The 22505-nt window shown below is 42.9% G+C and overlaps 2 protein-coding genes across 2 annotated transcripts in view; both read right to left on the minus strand.

The window, feature by feature from the left end:
* Positions 1-379: 379 nt before the first annotated feature.
* LOC311138997 (transmembrane protein adipocyte-associated 1 homolog) lies at positions 380-16821 on the minus strand. Its single transcript, XM_084173822.1, has 11 exons — positions 16638-16821; positions 15766-15952; positions 14923-15055; positions 14726-14812; positions 12102-12174; positions 10904-10983; positions 10617-10727; positions 10111-10171; positions 9789-9891; positions 8569-8649; positions 380-2591 (listed from the first exon to the last, which is right to left on the minus strand). Exons 2-11 carry the CDS (start codon positions 15936-15938, stop codon positions 2315-2317), a joined length of 1179 nt encoding a protein of 392 aa, XP_084029948.1. The 5' UTR covers positions 15939-15952; positions 16638-16821; the 3' UTR covers positions 380-2314.
* A 4003-nt stretch (positions 16822-20824) lies between these two features.
* Positions 20825-22505, minus strand: part of LOC311138873 (uncharacterized protein) — a gene marked incomplete at its 5' end in the record, with an annotated part of 18353 nt that continues 16672 nt past the window's right edge. Inside the window, one exon of the mRNA XM_084173667.1 lies at positions 20825-22388. Within this exon, the coding sequence (XP_084029793.1) occupies positions 20833-22388 (1556 nt within the window). The 3' untranslated portion in view covers positions 20825-20832. The remainder of the gene's footprint in view (positions 22389-22505) is intronic.

Below are 22505 nucleotides of genomic sequence, written 5' to 3' on the forward strand. Positions count from 1 at the left end.
ACAAAATTCTCAAAGAAAGGTCACTTTCCAGGATGGCCAGTATTCTCAACGCGTATAGGTGGATAAAATAATCGGACTCCAATTACATGTTATCTTGTATCATAGGCGACCATAAGTCGGCTGGGAACTGTAGTTCTGTAGTCAACCCCCTGTCGCCCAAAAATCAAGTTCTCCAAACGTCGTGTAGGCCTATGTTTGTACAATAAATATTAGGGTTAGGCAAAACATGTAATGCCATACATTCTACGCTTTGGCCAATGCAAGTCACATGAAAAACTGCGTGCCATGCATCCCGAAAAATTGTGACTAGACGAAACGTTTACATTTGCAGTACCACAAGAACCCACCAAGAGGAGACATAGTCCAAAGCAAATACATGTATAGGAAGCAGGTTTAATCGTCTCATGGAATGCTCAACACATCAACATATGGGTTGAATATTCTACAATGATACATTATTAAATACAATTACAAGTTATTCACAGCTTGCTGGCATTGAGTATCCTTACTCTTTTTCAAAGTCCTTTCAATTAAATATTGTATTAAATCTTATGTAGCCTGACAACACTTGCATTTGAAACCCACACCCCATCAACACCTTATAAATATTGTACTCAAATTTATCATCATCAATAATTTTGCCCCTCAAATGCAACCCTTACAACATTTCTCTAGAAATATAAGCCTGTGTGAGCGCAAGTTACAGGGTTTCCTTTGTTGATGCAGGGCAAGTGTTGGTACGTGCAAGGCAGAAGACTCATAAAATACCACTTGCTTTGTGGTGGCTTACATTTATGAAAAAAATAAATGTGTCTTTATATGACATACTGATGCTGTATGTCAGATGATCAACTCCAACACTTACAAGACAATGTTTTACCATTCCAAGGGGCCATTCTTGTTCGGGGTGGGGGAATGAATATAAGTGACAAAACTAAAAGAATTCACACAAACTGGAATTACATTGTTTTCAGCCACCAACGGAATTGGTTTCACAGCAAACCATGTGTTGTGGGCTACTAAGTTCACAGCAGACATAAAAGTAGGATTACTGCAAGGAAGTAGTGCATCATGCAAATTGGTCTTTAGTTTGCGTTGAGCATTATCAGCAATCAAATTGACTGCGTTTAAAAGTTGCTCTTTCTTTGTGATGAAATCAGGGCTTGATTATGAAGAGCATATGAGCAACACCATAAGGTGGTCAATTCAATCATTTCATATATTGAAAATAACACATTTCAATATTAGTTCATATTTGAGTCATAAAAAAATGCCCTTTGTTTTTCTCAGTTTCTTTTCAGTTGAATCCAATGTATCTGGGGATGAATATTTCTTGAAATAAAAATGTCCGCAAAATACATAGCCTAACCACAAGTGCTATTCCTGCCTTCTCTATCTCTCATTTGACTGGTGGTTGGTAAATGTTGCTTTAGCCATTATAAGCATTTTTTATACCAGGATTGATCCGCTGATGGAACTACCTATCGACATAAAACCGAGCGGTCACTAAAATAAATAAAACAGACAGTAAATAATAACATAAAATAGGTAGAGATGACGGGTGCGACTCAGCATCCATTTTGATTCTCTCCATGCCCCAGCAGCAAATCACATGGATACCAGTTGCACTGCTAATGGTCTTTGACACGGCATTCCAAACTCCTGCAGACTCAAGCCAGAGTTCCTCAATTAATACAATGAGGGTAATGACGTTACACTGTAGCCTTTCAAACATCAAAGAGTGGAAAAAAGCACTGATTTCAAACATAAAACATTACGAATGATGCAATTTAGAGAAGGGTCCTAGCGTGATAAAGACAGGTCTGGCCTATAGGGAGCGAGAAACCGTGAATTGGTGATTCAATACGAGCCGGTTACCAAATAGTCACAAATCTAACACAAAGCCACAGTTAGTGGACTTTACCTCACTGAGCTGTAACCCTTCGATGGGAATGTAACGGACATTACCTTTACACTTAACATAGAACATGTTCTTCTTAGCTTTGATGTCCACGCACTCAATTACAGGGGGGATAATACTTGACTGAAGTTCCCTGCAGGTATTGGGGAGAATGTAATGTTTGAGCCAGAATGGAGCAGGCAGCAAGAGCCAAAATGAAGGATATGGAGGATAAACAGGAGCTGAATTGGGGGAGCAGTTTCCTCAGTGAGGGCCCTCTTCACAGTATCTCCAGAGGGGGAGAGAGAGCCATAGCAAACTCCAACCTCACTACTCTCCACTTAACCTCTCCTACTAGCTTAGCACTAGCACACATCCCATATCCTCCCCTTTCCTCTCATCTCCTCTTTTTCCTTAGGCGTTGATGGCCCTCCAGCGGTCGCTGTCGATGCTGTTGATGCTGCCCGCCCCGAAAGGACCAGAGGCCACGTCATCCAGGTAGGCAGCCATGCCGGAGCCCATGGTGGTGGCAGTCAGGCCGTCTATCTGGGTGCTGGAGTAGAAGGAGCCTTGCTCCAGCTGCTCCTTGCGGCCCAGACCAGAGGTCGAGGTGGGGGGCAGATGGACGTCTGTCTGGTCGTCCGGCTCGTCCACCTGGCACTTGTAGGAGAAGAGGATCTTGGGCTCCGAGCTAGAGGAGGGAGGAGAGGAGGAAGAGAGTTGGGAAAAAGAGGGACAAGGAGGGAGAGGAAGAAAGGGAGACCGAAAAGACAGAAAGGAGATGGTATCATCAGGCAACAGTAAAATGCAACCAAACATGAATCATGCATTGGGGAATATTGCCTGTGTCTTCTGTCCTCGTTTCCTTAATTAATCTCAAAGCGCATTGGAGGAGAGAATCCAAGGTCCCTCTCTTGGACCTCCTCCTCCATTGAGGGATTGGTTTGCGGAATAAGTGGAAGGAGTGTGTGCATGTGACTTCCGTCTCGCTTCCGCATTGTCTCCGTGCTGCTGTGCTGTTTGTTGCTACTTGGCTACCTGCCAAACTATTCACGTTTTACTTTTAATAAACGTTTAATCAATCTCTGTGTTCAACAAATTTACCAACTTTTTAGTTTTGTCCTCACTCATCTTTTTTCGTTAAACTTTTTCACCCCGGACGTTTTATCCCGAGACAGAAGAGTCATTTTCCTGTGCGTTTTAGCTGCCAACTTTACTTTATTTTCCTTTTTTCCATCGCAACTTTTTTCCCTTATTCAACTTTTTCACTCCGGACGCTTTATCTGGACATGGTTCGTCAACATCTTCAACAGCCGAAGCTAAGTAGTAACATTAACATGATGTCTTCTAATTGCAGTCGCTGTACTCATAATATACAGGAGAACGATCGCCTTACGGCGAGAATAGCTGTGCTACAAGCCCAGCTTCAGACGCAATCGTTAGGCAAGGGTAATTTCAGTGTAGGAAAGGAAGAAACAGCGTCTGTGCCACCAGTAAGTACAGACAGTAACGTTAGTATAAATCCCCCCGCACAGTCCCCGCAGCCGGACAACTTTCTCATGGCTTCTGGAGGGAAATACTGTTGGAATGCTCAACCGGTGTCGCTCATTCAGCCGACAGAAACCTTCAACCGGTTTTCCCCATTATGTAGCGAGTCGGAGTCTGAGTCTGAGTCTTCTCTTGTCTCTACTCCTCCCGTTACGGGGTCTGAGACGCCGAAGGCTCCCACCATTAGCTCTGACAAATTGAAAACCCTAGTCATTGGCGACTCCATTACCCGCAGTATTAGACTTAAAACGAATCACCCAGCGATCATACACTGTTTACCAGGGGGCAGGGCTACCGACGTTAAGGCTAATCTAAAGATGGTGCTGGCTAAAGCTAAAACTGGCGAGTGTAGAGAGTATAGAGATATTGTTATCCACGTCGGCACCAACGATGTTAGGATGAAACAGTCAGAGGTCACCAAGTGCAACATAGCTTCAGCGTGTAAATCAGCTAGAAAGATGTGTCGGCATCGAGTAATTGTCTCTGGCCCCCTCCCAGTTAGGGGAAGTGACGAGCTCTACAGCAGAGTCTCAGCACTCAATCGCTGGTTGAAAACTGTTTTCTGCCCCTCCCAAAAGATAACATTTGTGGATAATTGGCCCTCTTTCTGGGACTCACCCACAAACAGGACCAAGCCTGACCTGCTGAGGAGTGACGGACTCCATCCTAGCTGGAGGGGTGCTCTCCTCTTATCTACCAACATAGATAGGGCTCTAACTCCTCTAGCCCCACAGTGAAATAGGGTGCAGGCCAGGCAGCAGGCTGTTAGCCAACCTGCCAGCTTAGTGGAGTCTGCCAATAGCATAGTCAGTGTAGTCAGCTCAGCCATACCCATTGAGACTGTGTCTGTGCCTCGACCTAGGTTGGGCAAAACTAAACATGGCGGTGTTCACCCTAGCAATCTTATTAGGATAAAGACCTCCTCCATTCCTGCCATTATTGAAAGAGATCGTGATACCTCACATCTCAAAATAGGGTTACTTAATGTTAGATCCCTCACTTCAAAGGCAGTCATAGTCAATGAACTAATCACTGATCATAATCTTGATGTGATTGGCCTGACTGAAACATGGCTTAAGCCTGATGAATTTGCTGTGTTAAATGAGGCCTCACCTCCTGGTTACACTAGTGACCATATTCCCCGTGCATCCCGCAAAGGCGGAGGTGTTGCTAACATTTACGATAGCAAATTTCAATTTACAAAAAAAATGGCGTTTTCATCTTTTGAGCTTCTAGTCATGAAATCTATGCAGCCTACTCAATCACTTTTTATAGCTACTGTTTACAGGCCTCCTGGGCCATATACAGCGTTCCTCTCTGAGTTTCCTGAATTCCTATCAGACCTTGTAGTCATAGCAGATCATATTCTAATTTTTGGTGATTTTAATATTCACATGGAGAAGTCCACAGACCCACTCCAAAAGTCTTTCGGAGCCATCATCGACTCAGTGGGTTTTGTCCAACATGTCTCTGGACCTACTCACTGCCACAGTCATACTCTGGACCTAGTTTTGTCCCATGGAATAAATGTTGTAGATCTTAATGTTTTTCCACAAAATCCTGGACTATCGGACCACCATTTTATTACGTTTGCAATCGCAACAAATAATCTGCTCAGACCCCAACCAAGGAGCATCAAAAGTCGTGCTATAAATTCTCAGACAACACAAAAATTCCTTGATGCCCTTCCAGACTCCTTCTGCCTACCCAAGGACGTCAGAGGACAAAAATCAGTTAACCACTTAACTGAGGAACTCAATTTAACCTTGCGCAATACCCTAGATGCAGTTGCACCCCTAAAAACGAAAAACATTTGTCATAAGAAACTAGCTCCCTGGTATACAGAAAATACCCGAGCTTTGAAGCAAGCTTCCAGGAAATTGGAACGGAAATGGCGCCACACCAAACTGGAAGTCTTCCGACTAGCTTGGAAAGACAGTACCGTGCAGTACCGAAGAGCCCTCACTGCTGCTCGATCATCCTACTTTTCCAACTTAATCGAGGAAAATAAGAATAATCCAAAATTTCTTTTTGATACTGTTGCAAAGCTAACTAAAAAGCAGCATTCCCCAAGAGAGGATGGCTTTCACTTCAGCAGTAATAAATTCATGAACTTCTTTGAGGAAAAGATCATGACCATTAGAAAGCAAATTACGGACTCCTCTTTGAATCTGCGTATTCCTCCAGGGCTTAGCTGTCCTGGATCTGCACAGCTCTGCGAGGGCCTGGGATCGGGAGAGACACTTAAGTGTTTTAGTACTATATCTCTTGACACAATGATGAAAATAATCATGGCCTCTAAACCTTCAAGCTGCATACTGGATCCTATTCCTACTAAACTGCTGAAGGAGCTGCTTCCTGTGCTTGGCCCTCCTATGTTGAACATAATAAACAGCTCTCTATCCACCGGATGTGTACCAAACTCACTAAAAGTGGCAGTGATAAAGCCTCTCTTGAAAAAGCCAAACCTTGACCCGGAAAATATAAAAAACTATCGGCCTATATCGAATCTTCCATTCCTTTCAAAAATTTTTGAAAAAGCTGTTGCGCAGCAACTCACTGCCTTTCTGAAGACAAACAATGTATACGAAATGCTTCAGTCTGGTTTTAGACCCCATCATAGCACTGAGACTGCACTTGTGAAGGTGGTAAATGACCTTTTAATGGCGTCAGACCGAGGCTCTGCATCTGTCCTCGTGCTACTAGACCTTAGTGCTGCCTTTGACACCATCGATCACCACATTCTTTTGGAGAGACTGGAAACCCAAATTGGTCTACACGGACAAGTTCTGGCCTGGTTTAGATCTTACCTGTCGGAAAGATATCAGTTTGTCTCTGTGAATGGTCTGTCCTCCGACAAATCAACTGTACATTTCGGTGTTCCTCAAGGTTCCGTTTTAGGACCACTATTGTTTTCACTATATATTTTACCTCTTGGGGATGTTATTCGAAAACATAATGTTAACTTTCACTGCTATGCGGATGACACACAGCTGTACATTTCAATGAAACATGGTGAAGCCCCAAAATTGCCCTCGCTAGAAGCCTGTGTTTCAGACATAAGGAAGTGGATGGCTGAAAACGTTTTACTTTTAAACTCGGACAAAACAGAGATGCTTGTTCTAGGTCCCAAGAAACAAAGAGATCTTCTGTTAAATCTGACAATTCATCTTGATGGTTGTAAAGTCGTCTCAAATAAAACTGTGAAGGACCTCGGCGTTACTCTTGACCCTGATCTCTCTTTTGACGAACATATCAAGACTGTTTCAAGGACAGCTTTTTTCCATCTACGTAACATTGCAAAAATCAGAAATTTTCTGTCCAAAAATGATGCAGAAAAATTAATCCATGCATTTGTTACTTCTAGGTTAGACTACTGCAATGCTCTATTTTCCGGCTACCCGGATAAAGCACTAAATAAACTTCAGTTAGTGCTAAATACGGCTGCTAGAATCCTGACTAGAACCAAGAAATTTGATCATATTACTCCAGTGCTAGCTTCCCTACACTGGCTTCCTGTTAAGGCAAGGGCTGATTTCAAGGTTTTACTGTTAACCTATAAAGCGTTACATGGGCTTGCTCCTACCTATCTTTCCGAGTTGGTCCTGCCGTACATACCAATACGTACGCTACGGTCACAAGACGCAGGCCTCCTAATTGTCCCTAGAATTTCTAAGCAAACAGCGGGAGGCAGGGCTTTCTCCTATAGATCTCCATTTTTATGGAACAGTCTGCCTACCCATGTGAGAGACGCAGACTCGGTCTCAACCTTTAAGTCTTTACTGAAGACTTATCTCTTCAGTAGGTCATATGATTGAGTGTAGTCTGGCCCAGGAGTGTGAAGGTGAACAGAAAGGCTCTGGAGCAACGAACAGCCCTTGCTGTCTCTGCCAGGCCGGTTCCCCTCTCCACTGGGGTTCTCTGCCTCTAACCCTGTTGCAGGGGCTGAGTCACTGGCTTGCTGGTGCTCTTTCATGCCGTCCCTGGGAGGGGTGCGTCACTTGAGTGGGTTGAGTTACTGACGTGATCTTCCTGTCTGGGTTGGCGCCCCCCCTTGGTTTGTGCTGTGGTGGAGACCTCTGTGGGCTATACTCGGCCTTGTCTCAGGATTGTAAGTTGGTGGTTGAGGATATCCCTCTAGTGGTGCGGGGGCTGTGCTTTGGCAGAGTGGGTGGGGTTATATCCTCCCTGTTTGGCCCTGTCCGGGGGTTTCTTCGGATGGGGCCACAGTGTCTCCGGACCGCTCCTGTCTCAGCCTCCAGTATTTATGCTGCAGTAGTTTATGTGTCGGGGGGCTGGGGTTAGTTGGTTATACCTGGAGTACTTCTCCTGTCTTATCCAGTGTCCTGTGTGAATTTAAGTATGCTCTCTCTAATTCTCTCGTTCTCTCTTTCTCTCTGAGAACCTGAGCCCTAGGACCATACGTCAGGACTACCGGGCATGATGACACCTTGCTGTCCCCAGTCCGCCTGGCCTTGCTGCTATTCCAGTTTCAACTGTTCTGCCTGCGGTTACGAAACCCCTACCTGTCCCAGACCTGCTGTTTTCAACTCTTAATGATCGGCTATGAAAAGCCAACTGAGAGACCTGAGCCCTAGGACCATACGTCGGGACTACCGGCCGTGGTGACTCCTTGCTGTCCCCAGTCCGCCTGGCCTTGCTGCTATTCCAGTTTCAACTGTTCTGCCTGCGGTTATGGAACCCCTACCTGTCCCAGACCTGCTGTTTTCAACTCTTAATGATCGGCTATGAAAAGCCAACTGAGATTTATTCCTGATTATTATTTGACCATGCTTGTCACTTATGAACATTTTTGAACATCTTGGCATGGTTCTGTTATAATCTTCACCCGGCACAGCCAGAAGAGGACTGGCCACCCCTCATAGCCTGGTTCCTCTCTAGGTTTCTTCCTAGGTTTTCGCCTTTCTAGGGAGTTTTTCCTAGCCACCGTGCTTCTACACCTGCATTACTAGCTGTTTGGGGTTTTAGGCTGGGTTTCTGTACAGCACTTCGAGATATTAGCTGATGTAAGAAGGGCTATATAAAATAAAATTGATTGATTGATTGACATCTAGTAACATTTTCAGACAGCCATAGTTTTCGGCCTTTGACTTACGTACCCGAAGAAGCCTTTGAGGAAGGTGATGTAGATGAGTGGGGCGAACACGGAGAAGTAGAGGAAGGTGGTGACGTCCACGCAGCTGTTACAAATCACACAGATACACATAAACCACATCAGACTAACAGGGAGCTCACTGACCCAGATAAACAACATCACCAGGCATCAGCAGTGACTGAAAGAGCTCCATAGCCTAGCACCAGAATGCTGCTAGGCTTAAATTAGGCTACACAGAAAACATCAGAACATGGACACTAAAACACAAGCTGCTCTGCTTTGAGTGAAAAGTTCATTTAAAAAAGGTGCAATGCAACCATTCCTATCTGAATATCAAATCATTTCTGGGTTACAATTAAGTACCTTACTGTGATTGTTTTCAATTAAAATGATCAAAAACACACAAAAATAGCTTCTTAGCAAAGATCAATTTCTCAAGCAAGAATTTTGCTAGGACTGTCTGGGAGTGGTCTGATTGGGGAGTGGAAAACTGAAAATTGTTATTGGCAGAAAGGTTTAGAACTCTTTCTTATTGGTCTATTAACAAATTTGCCGAAACTCCCTCCCACCAAAACAGGCGGAAATTTGAGGCGGTCTTTTCAAACAGCTCTTACACTAAAAAGGGCATTATCATAATTTTCACAATTTCAAATCAAATCTTATTTGTCACATACACATGTTTAGCAGATGTTATTGCGGGTGTAGCTAAATGCTTGTGCTTCTAGCTCCGACAGTGCAGTAATATCTAACAATATCACAGTATTATTCCAAACTCAGTGTGGAACTATATATAAAACACAGGAAAATTACGTTTTTGACTGCACTGGGTCTTTAAGATACAGTATGTCCGAAGGAATAAAAAAATATATATTAGATTGGGGGAAAAATTGGACTTGGACCCTCAGCTATAAGGTCTATGTAACACTGTCATAATAAAAAGGTCAGCCTTGAAGATACAGATAAAACCTTGATAAATCCATTGCTTTGCAGTTAGGCTACAGTTGATTACTTAAACACAGACGTCAAAAGAAAAGTACGTGCTGCGATCAATGCTCCAAGTGTGATTGATAAGACAACATTTTTAACCCTTTTTCTTCATTAGGATAAATCATAGATCACAGTGTGATGATTTAGAGTCTTCCGTTTCATTTAGCTGAACATTTACTTGAATCTCCATCACCTGTTTTTCATATTTTATTCTACACACAGAGTACAGACACTCACCAGAGCCCCTCTATGATGCCGGCACACAGCAGGGCGCTGCCCAGGCCCTGGACCAGGTTGAGCAGTGACAGGATGGCAGCGTACACGTAAAAACTCTTCTTAGCTGTGGAGGTAGGTGACCAAGAAGTGGTGTGAGTCAACTTTGCTGCCATCTACTGCCACTAACACAAGGCAACTCTCCAGCTAATCATAAACATCAGGGAGAATTAAAAAACAGCACTGTGGAACTCTAGGGCTGGTATATTAGGAAAAATGACCCTGAAAAAAGCCCTCTGCCATCTGTTGATAGTTTTCTGGGTGAACAAATGTCCCAATAACTCACATGGCAAGGATATCCTCTCCCTAACCGGGGTTTTGGGAAGGATGACGATCAGAGAGTACACCTGAAAGCACAAGGACCAGTGTTAAAAGGGGTACTTCGGGAGGTCCTTCATCTACTTCCCCAGTGTCAGATAAACTGGTGGACCCCATTTTGATGTCTCTGTGTCCAGTATGAAGGAATTTACAGGTAGGGTCGCGAGCCAATGCTAACTAGCATTAGCACAATGACTGGAAGTCTATGGGTATGTGCTAGCATGCAGAAACCCATTGGTGAAATTGGTGCTTTCTTGCATTACAAACAACAAGACGGCAAAATTAGAGGATCAAATGGATGGCACAAAGATATCCAATTCTAACAATTCTCAAAACATAAGTGATTGAAAACACCTCTTTATTCATGTTATATGCACAAGTCCAGACAGCATAACTACATATTTAATACAATTACATTATTCTAAAATTAACTTTGACAGCGCTGCATTTGCTCTGTAACCATTGGCCGCTCACCAGGAAGAAGAAACAGGAGCTGGCCAACCAGAAGTGGCGTCCCCCGTGGCCATAGATGTTGAAGTCCTCGGCGGAAAGGTGCTTGTCAGGGTACAGGATCTCCAGGGTGCCCTGAGGTGTGATGAGGAAGAACCATCAAATGGTCAACACAGGGGTTCCATTAACCAGCTATCTTTTTTCTCGTAATTTACTGATCTTTATCAGCCTCTTATTATGGAGGTTTGAGTTGTTATGATGTTGTACGTGTGAGTGTGTGGGGCTGCCCTGTGAGTGGTCTCCAGTCTTACCTGTGTGATGGAGTAACCCAGAGCCAGTACAGCAGTGATCGCCAGCACACGCTTTATACTGGACTTGCTCTCCAGGTGGCCTGTCAACAGAAGAAACATGTCAGTGGGCATTCTTCCATTTCCTTGGGCAAAAGTGGGCCAAACTTCTAAAATGTAAACAAGAGGTTATGTTGACTATGATACTACCATAAACTGAAGAAAAAAAACATTTGAATATGCAGTGCAGTAATAATGCCACTCTGTCAGCTTCATACTGTTTGAGTCTACAGCAAGCTTAGCCTAATTCCTCCCCCTCTAAGAATACCATAACTATAAACAACTTGTATATTCACTACTGCGTATACAGACAGTGCATGACTATATATGACTGTGCGCAACTGTAGTCATATCAGTGGTGACTAAGTCATTACAAGTGTCAGTCTTACAAACAGAAGTGAGACTAGCCCAGAGGCAGATGTCTAGTTTTAGTTTTGCAGTTTGCACATCATTTACATTTTCACTGCGCTGCACATTTGTTTTGCTAATGTGCTGTTTTTATTATCTTGTCCTGACACACACACACTAGTCATGTACTTCTCCATATTGTCCTAATAAACATACTGTACTTTGTATTCAGCATGTACTTTGTAGCTTTTGTTTTCATTTCATGTGTATAGTTAGCCTGGATGCCAGTCTGTTTCTGCTATCATGTCAATTCCTTGTCATTCATTGTCACGCCAAATAAGGAGTTGACAATGAAAGCACAAACAGATCTGGAACCAGGCTACTGTATAGAACTTTGAGTTGGAATGAATGACATTTTATTTTCGTGTCAAATCACCAGTTGGCAACACATCCCTTACTGGTTTAATTGACACAAACAAACATTACAATGATTCACAGTGACAATTCACAGTGATAATTCACAGTAATAATTATTCCGGTGTTCAGTGCACCGCATAAAGAATTCAACTAAATCAATACACAATAGTAGATAAGATTATCCAAGCAATAATAATAATAATAATAATAATAAACCTAGAGCAGTAAAAACATTTTATAATAATAATAATAATAAACCTAGAGCAGTAAAAACATTTTATAATAATAATAATAATAATAATAATAATAATACAGATAAATAAATACAGAAAAATTAAACGTTGAAAAAGATAGTTTTATGAATTAAATGTATTGCGGTGGTTATTAGAAGGCGTACCAAAAGCCAGTCCCAGGATAATCACACTGAGCTCAATGGCCAGCAGAAAGAAGCGGGTGATCTCCCACAACACCTAAAGGAGAGACATAAAAAAATGAGTCAACCTCAATAGTCTCAAGAAGCCTCCTCTCCTAATCACCTTTCCTTCATCTGCATTTATCTGGGGTCTGTTGTAGAAGAATCAGATACAATCTGCTACACAATTAACAACCAATTTACATGAAAGAACTAACACAAACATTTACTAATTAATAGGCTGGAAGCACTGCTTTCAGATCAGCTTTCTCTACCCAAATTCAGACCTTCTGAGGATCCCATCCTGTCTGTTGAAATCTGTGCACACGAAGGGAAAAGAGACAGAGACTAGGCCATTTTAGAGGGTTGAGACACACTCTTGAAATATCTTCATGTTATCACTAATCAAGTCACAGCACTTCTTCGTCCTTCATGCTCCCTATTGCTAATGACTATTATAGTATATTATATATACACTCTATGTACGCCTAGATATGTTTAACTGCAATATACACAAACATGATCTCTATGTACACCATGGGGGATTTGTCCATCTGTCTGGAATTTAAGGAATGCCTGAAGGCATACACAAGGAGAGCCTTGGAAATAGGGTGTCCAATCAAAAACGCATATTTACATTTAGATTTTAGTCATTTAGCAGACACTCTTATGCAGAGCGACTTACAGGAGCAATTAGGATTAAGTGCCTTGCTTAAGGGCACATCGACAGATTTTTCACCTAGTCGGTTCGGATTAGAACCAGCGACCCTTCGGTTACTGGCACAACGCTCTTAAACACTAAGCTACCTGCCGCCTGTCTTGGTAAAATGTATTTTATAACAGAAGTGAAATTTCATCACCCTATGGAAAGTCATTGGATTCGTCGCAAACATCACCCTATTACCTATATCAGCGGTATTCAAAGTTGAGGTCGCGACGGGAACTGCAGTGGGGTGGCCAAATATGTAAAAAAATATATACATGTAAAATGAATTCATTGGTTTCTTTTCATTTTGATAAGATATGAAAATGCAATAAATTGAAGGTTATTTGCTGATGTAAAAATCTAAAATGTAACGATTTTAAGGTTGTGTCATTAGATATGGGGTGGGGTCAATGGAGTTCCCATAAATTCTGGTGGAAAAAATGGGGTCCCCGCTGAAAAGGTTTGAATACCATTGCCCTATACACAGTGGACAAAACATTAAGAACACCTTCATAATATTAAGTTGCACCCCCCCCGCCTTTTGCCTTCAGAACAGCCTCAATTCATTGGGGCATGGACTCTACAAGGTGTCGAATGCGTTCCACAGGGATGCTGGCTCATGTTGACTCCAATGCTTCCCACAGTTGTGTCAAGTTGGCTGGATGTCCTTTGGGTGGTGGACCATTCTTGATCCACACATTGAGAATGCTGAGCGTGAAAAATCCAGCAGCGTTGCAGTTCTTGACACAAACCGGTGCGCCTGGCACCTACTACCATACCCCATTCAAATGTATTTAAAAAAAATTGTCTTGTCCATTCACCCTCTGAATGGCACACATACACAATCCATGTCTCAATTGTCTCAAGGCTTAAAAATCCTTCTTTAACCTATCTCCTCCCCTTCATCTACACTGATTGAAGTGGATTTAACAAGTGACATCAATAAGGGATTGTAGCTTTCACCTTGCTATGTCATGGAAAGAGCAGGGGTTGTTAATGTTTTGTACTTTTTACCAGAGCCATATGGACCCTGACCAAAAGTAGTACACTATATATAGAATAGGATGCCGTTTAGGACGCAGACAGAGTGAATCTCAATCGTTTCCCGGGTGAACTAAGAAGCCATTTATAGCAGTGTATGGCTCCAAATTCAATTGATACAGCACAGCTCAATGACTGACACTATCTCACCACTACTACTGTGGTCCTCTGTAGCTCAGCTGGTAGAGCACGGCGCTTGTAACGCCAAGATAGTGGGTTCGATCCCCGGGACCACCCATACACAAAAAATGTATGCACGCATGACTGTAAGTCGCTTTGGATAAAAGCGTCTGCTAAATGGCATATTATTATTATTATACTACAGCCATTTTGAGGGAAACACTTTCTGAGAACCACCTGTATGTAAATGAATTCCTTTATTTACATGCTTCCATGCTTATACTGTTATAAGGAGTCTTGAGCTCTTACGAATGCTGAAAACGAGTCTTATGCTCTACCAGGGGGAAGAACCCCAGGACACTTTACAAGATGACCATCTCCGAAAAGAAAGAGAAGCACTCAGATGTTTGTCCTGATAGTTGAATAAATCGGACAGGTCCTCTTTCTTTTTTGAGATAATAATCTTGTGAAGTTTCCTAGGTTCATGTCTTTTTCTAGATTCCCAAGTCGCTCAGAGCACACATTTTCCCTTTTTACGGAAGCTAACTTCCATCTGTGTAGTGCATTACAAATCCAAAGCTTTTATGCATCTACAAGGGCTGTTGCAAGAAGCCTTGAGCTGTTATGAATTATTACAGCAAGTCTATAAACACACTACAGAGTGGGATAGAAGCCACTGTAAATGCCTTGAGTACAGGTGGTTCAGAGTGTCACCAATTGTGCACTGCCATTGTAGCCTTACCTTGTCAATGATGGTGGCAGCACTGGAAGCACTGACGGTCATGGACACTATGGCACGGGTGATTCCCACCGCTGCCACCACAAACACCTGGAAGGACATAGGTCAGACATCCATTAAAAGAGGTTGCAAGCAGGATCTCACTGGTTTTGTTATTATGCGGTCCTATTTCCAGAGCTTGTATATAAGAGGTTGCCTACAAGTATGTAGAAGGTGATGAAGATGGGGCTGGAGGTGAGCCGGATCTTGGCCCTGGCTGAGGGCAGCTTCCACATCAGGAACATGAAGAAAGTCACATTGGGAATGAGGAGCATGAGGTCCCAAAACCGAACTCTAAGGAGGGGGAGAGTTTTTTTTTAAATGTTATTTTTCCTTATTTTACCAGGTAAGTTGACTGAGAACACATACTCATTTACAGCAACAACCTGGGGAATAGTTACAGGGGAAAGGAAAGAGCCAATTGAAAACTGGGGATGATGGTATGAAGCACATACTGGGAATTTAGCCAGGACACCAGGGTTAACACCCCTACTCTTACGATAAGTGCCATGGGATCTTTAGTGACACAGGGCAATGGGCAATGTCCCCAATCACTGCCCTGGGGCATTCAGATATATTTTTAGAACAGAGGAAAGAGTGCCTCCTACTGGCCCTCCAACACCACTTCCAGCAGCATCTGGTCTCCCATCCAGGGACTGACCAGGACCAACCCTGCTTAGCTTCAGAGGTAAGCTAGCAGTGGTATGCTGCTTGCCTGCAGGGTGGTATGCCAGAGACATTGACAAATGATTATGAAGACACATGAAACTCAAACCTTGTTTTAGATCAATCCAAACCCCCATCACCTGCTGTATAGTCTATATGGCCATTATTTCAAAAGAGGAAGTGTTATTCTTCCTACGCTACACCAGTCTTCATAACCACACTAAACACAGAACTGAATAGTTCCATCAATGCAAATGACATAATGTTTCAAAATGTAGAATTGAGATAATGCAATAAGTTCAAAGGAAGCACAGCAAACACAGTCCTATCTGACTTACCTTGACTCGCCAATGTCCTCATATAGGACCTGCAGACATCTGTGAGGCTTGGTGATGTTGGCCTCAAACTCTGGTTGCCAGGTTGGGATTACTGATGTGTTCTCCACATAGGTTGGCAATACGGTGCTATTGTATTGCGCAAACCTCACCACTGCAGTCACGGTGTCAAGCATAATGCATTCGAGGCCTAGGAGCAAATGTTATAACTTCAGTAATGTGGTGTTACAAGTGATACCAAGTAAACAATACATAATTGTTATTGCAGCTCAATAAGCTGTTTGCTTATTCCCTAACATTGGTAACTATGAGCCAACGTTAGCTAGATATGAGAAAATACAGGGGATTATTCGACATCATGCTTGCCATGTCAGCTCTAGTCTGTGCACTTGGTACCTTCAATACAAATGGGAACTCGGGGAAAAAAAAGAAAAGAGATCAACCCATGACGTCGGTGATCTTCAGCTCGGAATGACCGTTCAAATAGATTTTTTTTGTGGTGAGGTTCTTTTTTTTCCCGAGTTGTTTTGAACGCGGCATCTGTCTGTTCAAAAAATGTCCACGTCAGGTAAATTTAACGTTACGTAACGGTGACAGTGTCACGCAGCTTGTGTACAACAAAATCAGGCCAGCTAGCTAACAGCTACCTGCAATAACAAACTGTAATAACGTTATAGATAGTCGATAGTATGCAAGTGACATGGCTGGATGGCTCACATGATGAATATCAAAACAAACATCGCCGTGTCAGGGCAGGGAGATGTAGTTAATAAGCCAGCATTGCAACGATTCGCCAGCTTGACAACAAACATAACTAGATCGCTAACAGTTAGCTAGCTAGCTCTCTAGCTAGCTAACAATGATCTTAACGTTACCGTTTCAGTAGTCTCGAATTCAAGGGCAAGGTGTATATTCTGCAGCACTTTTCACGGACAATAATTTTGGTGCAAGCAACATAACTAGCTAAACTATCATACTGTTGTCTACTGTTTAATTAAACATTTATCTGAGCTAGCTAGTCACCTGACAAACCGGATTTTTTTATTTCGACATCGACCTTTGCGCAGGCGCAGCAGGAGGTGGTATGATGACATCCGTCTGCTTCAGTTTAGGGATGGGAAACACTGGGCTAATACGACATTGCAGGCGACTGCCGAATGACTGATCTACAAATCACCTTGCATCATAAATAACGACATAAATTACTTGTAGATCAGTCAGTCAAAATTTACTCATGATACATCACGGTTTTGATGCTCTCGAACACGGCCACTCTTTTCACTGCACTTAGATACTGAAGTGAGTTTTTCCTAGCAGGTTAGGAGACTGAGGTTAAGGTTAGGAAAAGGGTTCGGATTAGCCAAAATGATCCTAACCTGCTACGAAAAATACTTTGTATCGAAGTGTCCTGTTAGGGATGGTCATATACAAACGTGAAAATTAAATGGATTTGGTATTAGAAAAAATACTTCTGCAAATAAATATAGCAATTAATAGTAGCTATCACTAATGCTCAGTAACCAGTCAAATGTGATACTTTACAATTCTTATTACAGCTATATGCAGATAAACAATTTAGGTTGGCAGTAATGTATCTTTGAAGACGATCCCTAACTATTGCTGTATTGCATTGTAGCACTTGTAGTCCATGCCAGGGGCCCCAGCGGTATCGGTTGGGTTGGTATCTGTTTGACACAGGGGAGAATGCCTGCCCCATGACTGTTCACGGCCGACACATACAGCAGGCATTGGGCGCTTTCCTCTGCCCAGGCGTTGCTGCCGCATGCCAGATTGTACAACGCCTGAATAGGTATTTAATGACAGTTATTTGAAGTATCAGCTAACCACATCATATGTTATAGCAATCTATCAGTCCGAGTCGATGATGTCTCACGCAACCATTGGTTGATGCATGCAACGTCTGAGCAGGGGAGCGTGACCGGCGTTTGCTGAGAACAGGATTCCCCATTATAGTGAACGGAAAAATGGCAATCTTCGTGTAATATATATATATATTTTTTTAAAGACAATCATGGTACCAATAATTGCTTCTAATACACCAGATGTGTGTCCTTGAACCGATTATTTTAAAATCGCACACAGAAGAAGTTATAAGGATGCTTTAGTTGCTAATTGCAGTCTGCAGTCAATAAGTGTATAATTTAGGCCGCGTCCATGTGCAAGTCGGAACTAGGAAATGGCGAAATGTTCAACTTGCTAACTGGTTGTAGTTATACAAGAGCCATGTTCAACCAGTTAGCGCGGCAGGTAGCTTAGTGGGTAAGAGCGTTGTGCCAGTAACCGAAAGGTCGCTGGTTCTAATCCCCAAGCTGACTAGGTGAAAAATCTGTCTATGTGCCCTTAAGCAAGGCACTTAACCCTAATTGCTCCTGTAAGTCGCTCTGGATAAGAGCGTCTGCTAAATGACTAAAATGTAAATGTAAGTTGGACATTTCAGAGTTTCCTAGTTCAGACTATCACATGAACGTGGCATATGTCAAGATAAAAATGAATTGCTATTTTCATACCTGAGGCTTATTTGATCTAATAGACGTTTTGTAATGCTTAGGTTGTTACGAGTGTACTTATATATGTGTGATGCATGTGTTATTGATGTCTGTATGTTGTCTTTTTTATATGTATGTTTTGTATTGTTTGAAAATAATAATAATAAATAATAAAAAACACTTTATATCAGAGTTGTCCCTGTTGAAATTAGAGATGTCTGTGCATATTCATGAGGCTAGAGCAGCATCTCACTCTCCATTGAATACAGGCGATTGACGTCAACACCCCTCATCGAATATTCAAAAAAAGTATTCAAATAATGAAATGTATCCACCAATCCAAAGAGAGGACTAGGCTGGAGCTTGACAGCACGCTGTTCTACTCTGTGGACAACCAATCCCATTGTTAGGGCAGAGACAAAAGCATCTCGTCATTATATAGGAATGAATGGTGTCACGTGATCGATGGCTTTGTCCATTCCTAAACTGTGTTCGAGAGGATCAAAACCGTAATGTATCATGGATAAATTGTGACTGACTGACTGATCTACAAATAATAATGAGTAGTTATTTATGATGCAAGATTCTTTGTAGATCAGTCAGTCGGCAGTCTCCTGCAATGTTAAACAAGCATATTGTTAGAAATTGCGTAATTCAAATCTGGTATTGGAATAAGAATCAAGAGATCTTCAATCCAAGCTTAATTTATTATGGGCAAAATGTATGTATGATAAGTATGAAGGTTCGTATATACGGGTCCACTGAAATACCTCGCTTGGCACTCAGAGAACTAAAACATTGTTTACAGGTTCTTTCTCAAATACTCTGACAGAGAGTTCCCACCTCTTCTGTTGGCCAATCAGAGTAAAGGACTGAGTGTGGTTTAGACTTTACTCAGCCAATCCGTTGGCGCACGGGTTGGTCCCAAACCCTCGGCGCTCCACCCCTTGGCGCTCCACCGTTCCCAGGCATAAGTTGCTATCATAATAACCTGTAGAGTCAGCACCCAAAAGACACCCTTCCAATCTGTACTCTATGTACCTACGTTCAAGGACAGTTTCACAGACAACAAAGAGAGAGTGTTCGTATCTGTAAGAAATACAAGTCTTATATGACCTACCCCCTAACGTTCCTTACATGAATCACAGCCTGTTATGTGAAACAATTTATATCAGTATAGTACAAACCTATGCTTATCATTAATGCATTCCTTCTAAGTTATTCATCACATACAGATCCAATTATGAGAAAAATAGAACCCAACAATATACTGTGAAAGTCTACACACCCCTTGCACAGTCTTCACATTTTGCTGCCTTAAAATGTAATAACAAAATTGATTAAATTAATGTCTTTCCTACCAACATAAACAACCTACTCCACATTTCCAAAGTCAAAGAAAAATTATAGAACACTTTTTTTTTTACGAAGATGTCTTGATTGCCTATGTCTTCACACGCCAGAGTTAAAACTTGGTAGAAGAACCGTGTAAAACATTTTGAATAAGATTCAACCAACTTTGCGCAACTCTTAGGGCAATTTATACCCATTGTTTTTGTCAATTGCTCAAACTCTGTACATTTGGTCGGGAGTCATTGATGGACAGCAATATTCAAACCTTGTCTCTGATTTTCAAGCAGATTTAAGTCAGGACTGAGACTGGCCCGTTCATGGACCAGGTATGTGAATGAATGTATTGTCAATAGATAATTTGTCGTTCTCTATAATTGTTATTGTCTATTTGTAATTGATAATTGTATATGGAGCTTGTGTTTGATGCATTCTAAAAGAGAAAAATACTATACGATTAAAACAAGAATATTATAACAGAACATTATATGCTCATTCTATAAGACTATTTCATGCTGATGGACTGAATGGAGTGCGAGAGAAGTCATCTAACATTACTGTGTGTGTTATTGTCTGTCATCCCAGAATAAAATAATTCTATGAGCTCCAGTACCATCATGTCTGTGCCTGCTGATTGGTTGCCTTGGTTAGGAGTAAGAACCAGAAGGTTACACAAAGTTAGTAGAATCTTATTCAAAGCTGTAATGGCTGCCAAAGGTGCTTCCACCAAGTATTAACTCTGGGGTGTGAAGACATACACAATCAAGACATTTTTATAATTTGGAAAATGTTCTATAATTTGTCTTTAACTATCGAAATGTGGAGTTGGTTGTGTAGATCGGTGGGAATGTATTCTCTTTGGAGATTTCAATTGATGGCAGCAAAATGTGAAGACTGTGCAAGGGCTGTGTAGACTTTCACTAGCGACTGTATACAGTCATTGGTTTGATGTATCATCAATTTATTGTCCCAAACCGTTTCTTTAATGACAAAAACAGACATTCATTGAAGAACAATGGGTTCATGTGTCATTCAATGTAAATAAGAACTCTTTCTCTTTACTGTCATTCACAGACCAAAACACCTCTGTATCCACAAACACTTGAAACACAATTACATGTAAATAACACAAAAGTTTGGTATGAATACAGGATAAATAAAAACAAGAGTCAATGTAATCTTGTATGTGGTTCTCTTTTGTTCCAGTGACAGTTCAAGAGCATACTGTTATGCGTGCCTTCGGTTGGCCTGACATCATCCTATAGGCCAGATGCACCGGCTCCGTGAGGTTCGCCTTAAAGGTGTACACGTGAGTCTTCCCACTGTATTGGCTGATGTTATAGAAGCTCAGCCTCTGAGTCTTAAAGCTTAACGTGATCTCCAGTCTGCATACTGACAGGGTTCTCTTCAGGGGGACGTCATGGCTCTGCTCGAAGGCTCTCAGCAGGTTGTCAAACCACATCAGGCACCAGGAGCCCTGGCTGCTCTCCAGGGCGCTTGTTAGCCCGCTGCGTGCTACTGCCTTGCTGTAGCACAATCCAATTATCCATGGAGAAGATCCATCCAGCTCCACCTCCCAGCGATGCTCGCCTCCCCAGAAGCTCTGAGTGCTCAGAACCTGGAGGAAGCTACTGAACCTCGTGGGCAGTGCTGGGTAGGGCTGCTTTTTGGCGCTGAAGGTCACCGTCTTCAGGTCCTCTGACAGGACCAGGCTGGGGTGGGCCGTGTCTAGGTCAAAGGTCACCTCTGAGGGGTTGAGGACGTAGCACAAAGAGCGCTGGGCTGCCCCGACTCCCGCCCTCAACTCCGCACTCCTCCATTCCAGCTCAGCGCAAGCACGGTCCGGGTTAACTTTTGACTTGTTGTCCAACTCCTCTAGAGGCTTCTGGACCATCAGCTCCATGATGTGCAGTTGTTCCGCCTGAAACCCGACACTGAACACCCCACTGTCTTGCTCGGTCAGGAGCGATTTGGCTCGGAGCTGGGCCTCCCTCAACTTCTCCCTGAGCTCAGAGGCTTGGCGCACACGGCCGCCTATGCTCTCCTCACTGGGATGCAGTTCCGTCTCGATCAACTCCGTCATCCCACTAACATATTTGAGAGTCAGCTCCGTCATCTGCTCCAGCAGCTTGGCCGCCCTTCTTCTCAGCAGGGCGTTGGCGGTCCTGACCTCGGCCTCCCTCTCCTCCTCCTTCCTCAGTCGGTCCTCAGCCAACTGAAGCCTCAGCGTCAGCTCCGTCACCTGAGATGCTAATAGGAGTTTAGACTTGTCCATCATTGCCGTCTCGGTCTTGACATCCACCAGCAGTTCTTCCTTCTGAAAAGTAGGGGACACAGCAGCCACATCTCCCAAGCCTGTCTCAGAGGCCTCCTTCCCTGTATGTTGTGGCTCCTGTTGCTCTATATCTAATAGACCCTCAGACGTCTCATCGTTGCTCTGGTTAGGTGACACTACCCCTTGGTGGAAATCACCACCATCTCCATCTGTGACGGAACTGACCTTCCCTGCAGTATTGGCTTTGTAGCTCTCGATGATGTTGCACATGTTGAAGTTCTTCACGAGGGCCTGGGAGACCTGGAACTCGACCTGGCACTCAGGGCAGAAGTGGCTGGCCGTGTCAGTGTCCATGTACTTCCTAAGGCAGGCCGAGCAGTAGACGTGGCCGCAGGGCAGGGACATGGGGTCAGAGAGGAGTTGCAGGCAGATAGGGCAGCTCAGGGTCAGCAGCAAGGGTCCTTCAGTCTCAAACAGTGACATGTTGGCAGGCTCTAGAATGCACAATAAAAAAGCAACAAAAAAGAATAGAACAAAACATGGAAGGAGAGTAACCTCAAAAGAAATTAAAGTAAATTCAAGTAACTTTGCAAGCAATTAGTAGTGTATAG

Source organism: Coregonus lavaretus (genome assembly GCF_964263955.1).
Source record: "Coregonus lavaretus genome assembly, chromosome: 12".
NCBI classification, from domain to species: domain Eukaryota; kingdom Metazoa; phylum Chordata; class Actinopteri; order Salmoniformes; family Salmonidae; genus Coregonus; species Coregonus lavaretus.

Excerpts from the sequence above, each read along its gene's own strand:
- LOC311138997 (XM_084173822.1), bottom strand. The coding sequence starts at position 15,938 with ATGCTTGACACCGTGACTGCAGTGGTGAGGTTTGCGCAATACAATAGC. Across the intron at positions 15,056-15,765 it reads GAGGACATTGGCGAGTCAAG|AGTTCGGTTTTGGGACCTCA; the intron begins GTAAGTCAGATA and ends CCCCCTCCTTAG. Across the intron at positions 9,892-10,110 it reads GGAGAGGATATCCTTGCCAT|CTAAGAAGAGTTTTTACGTG; the intron begins GTGAGTTATTGG and ends CTACCTCCACAG.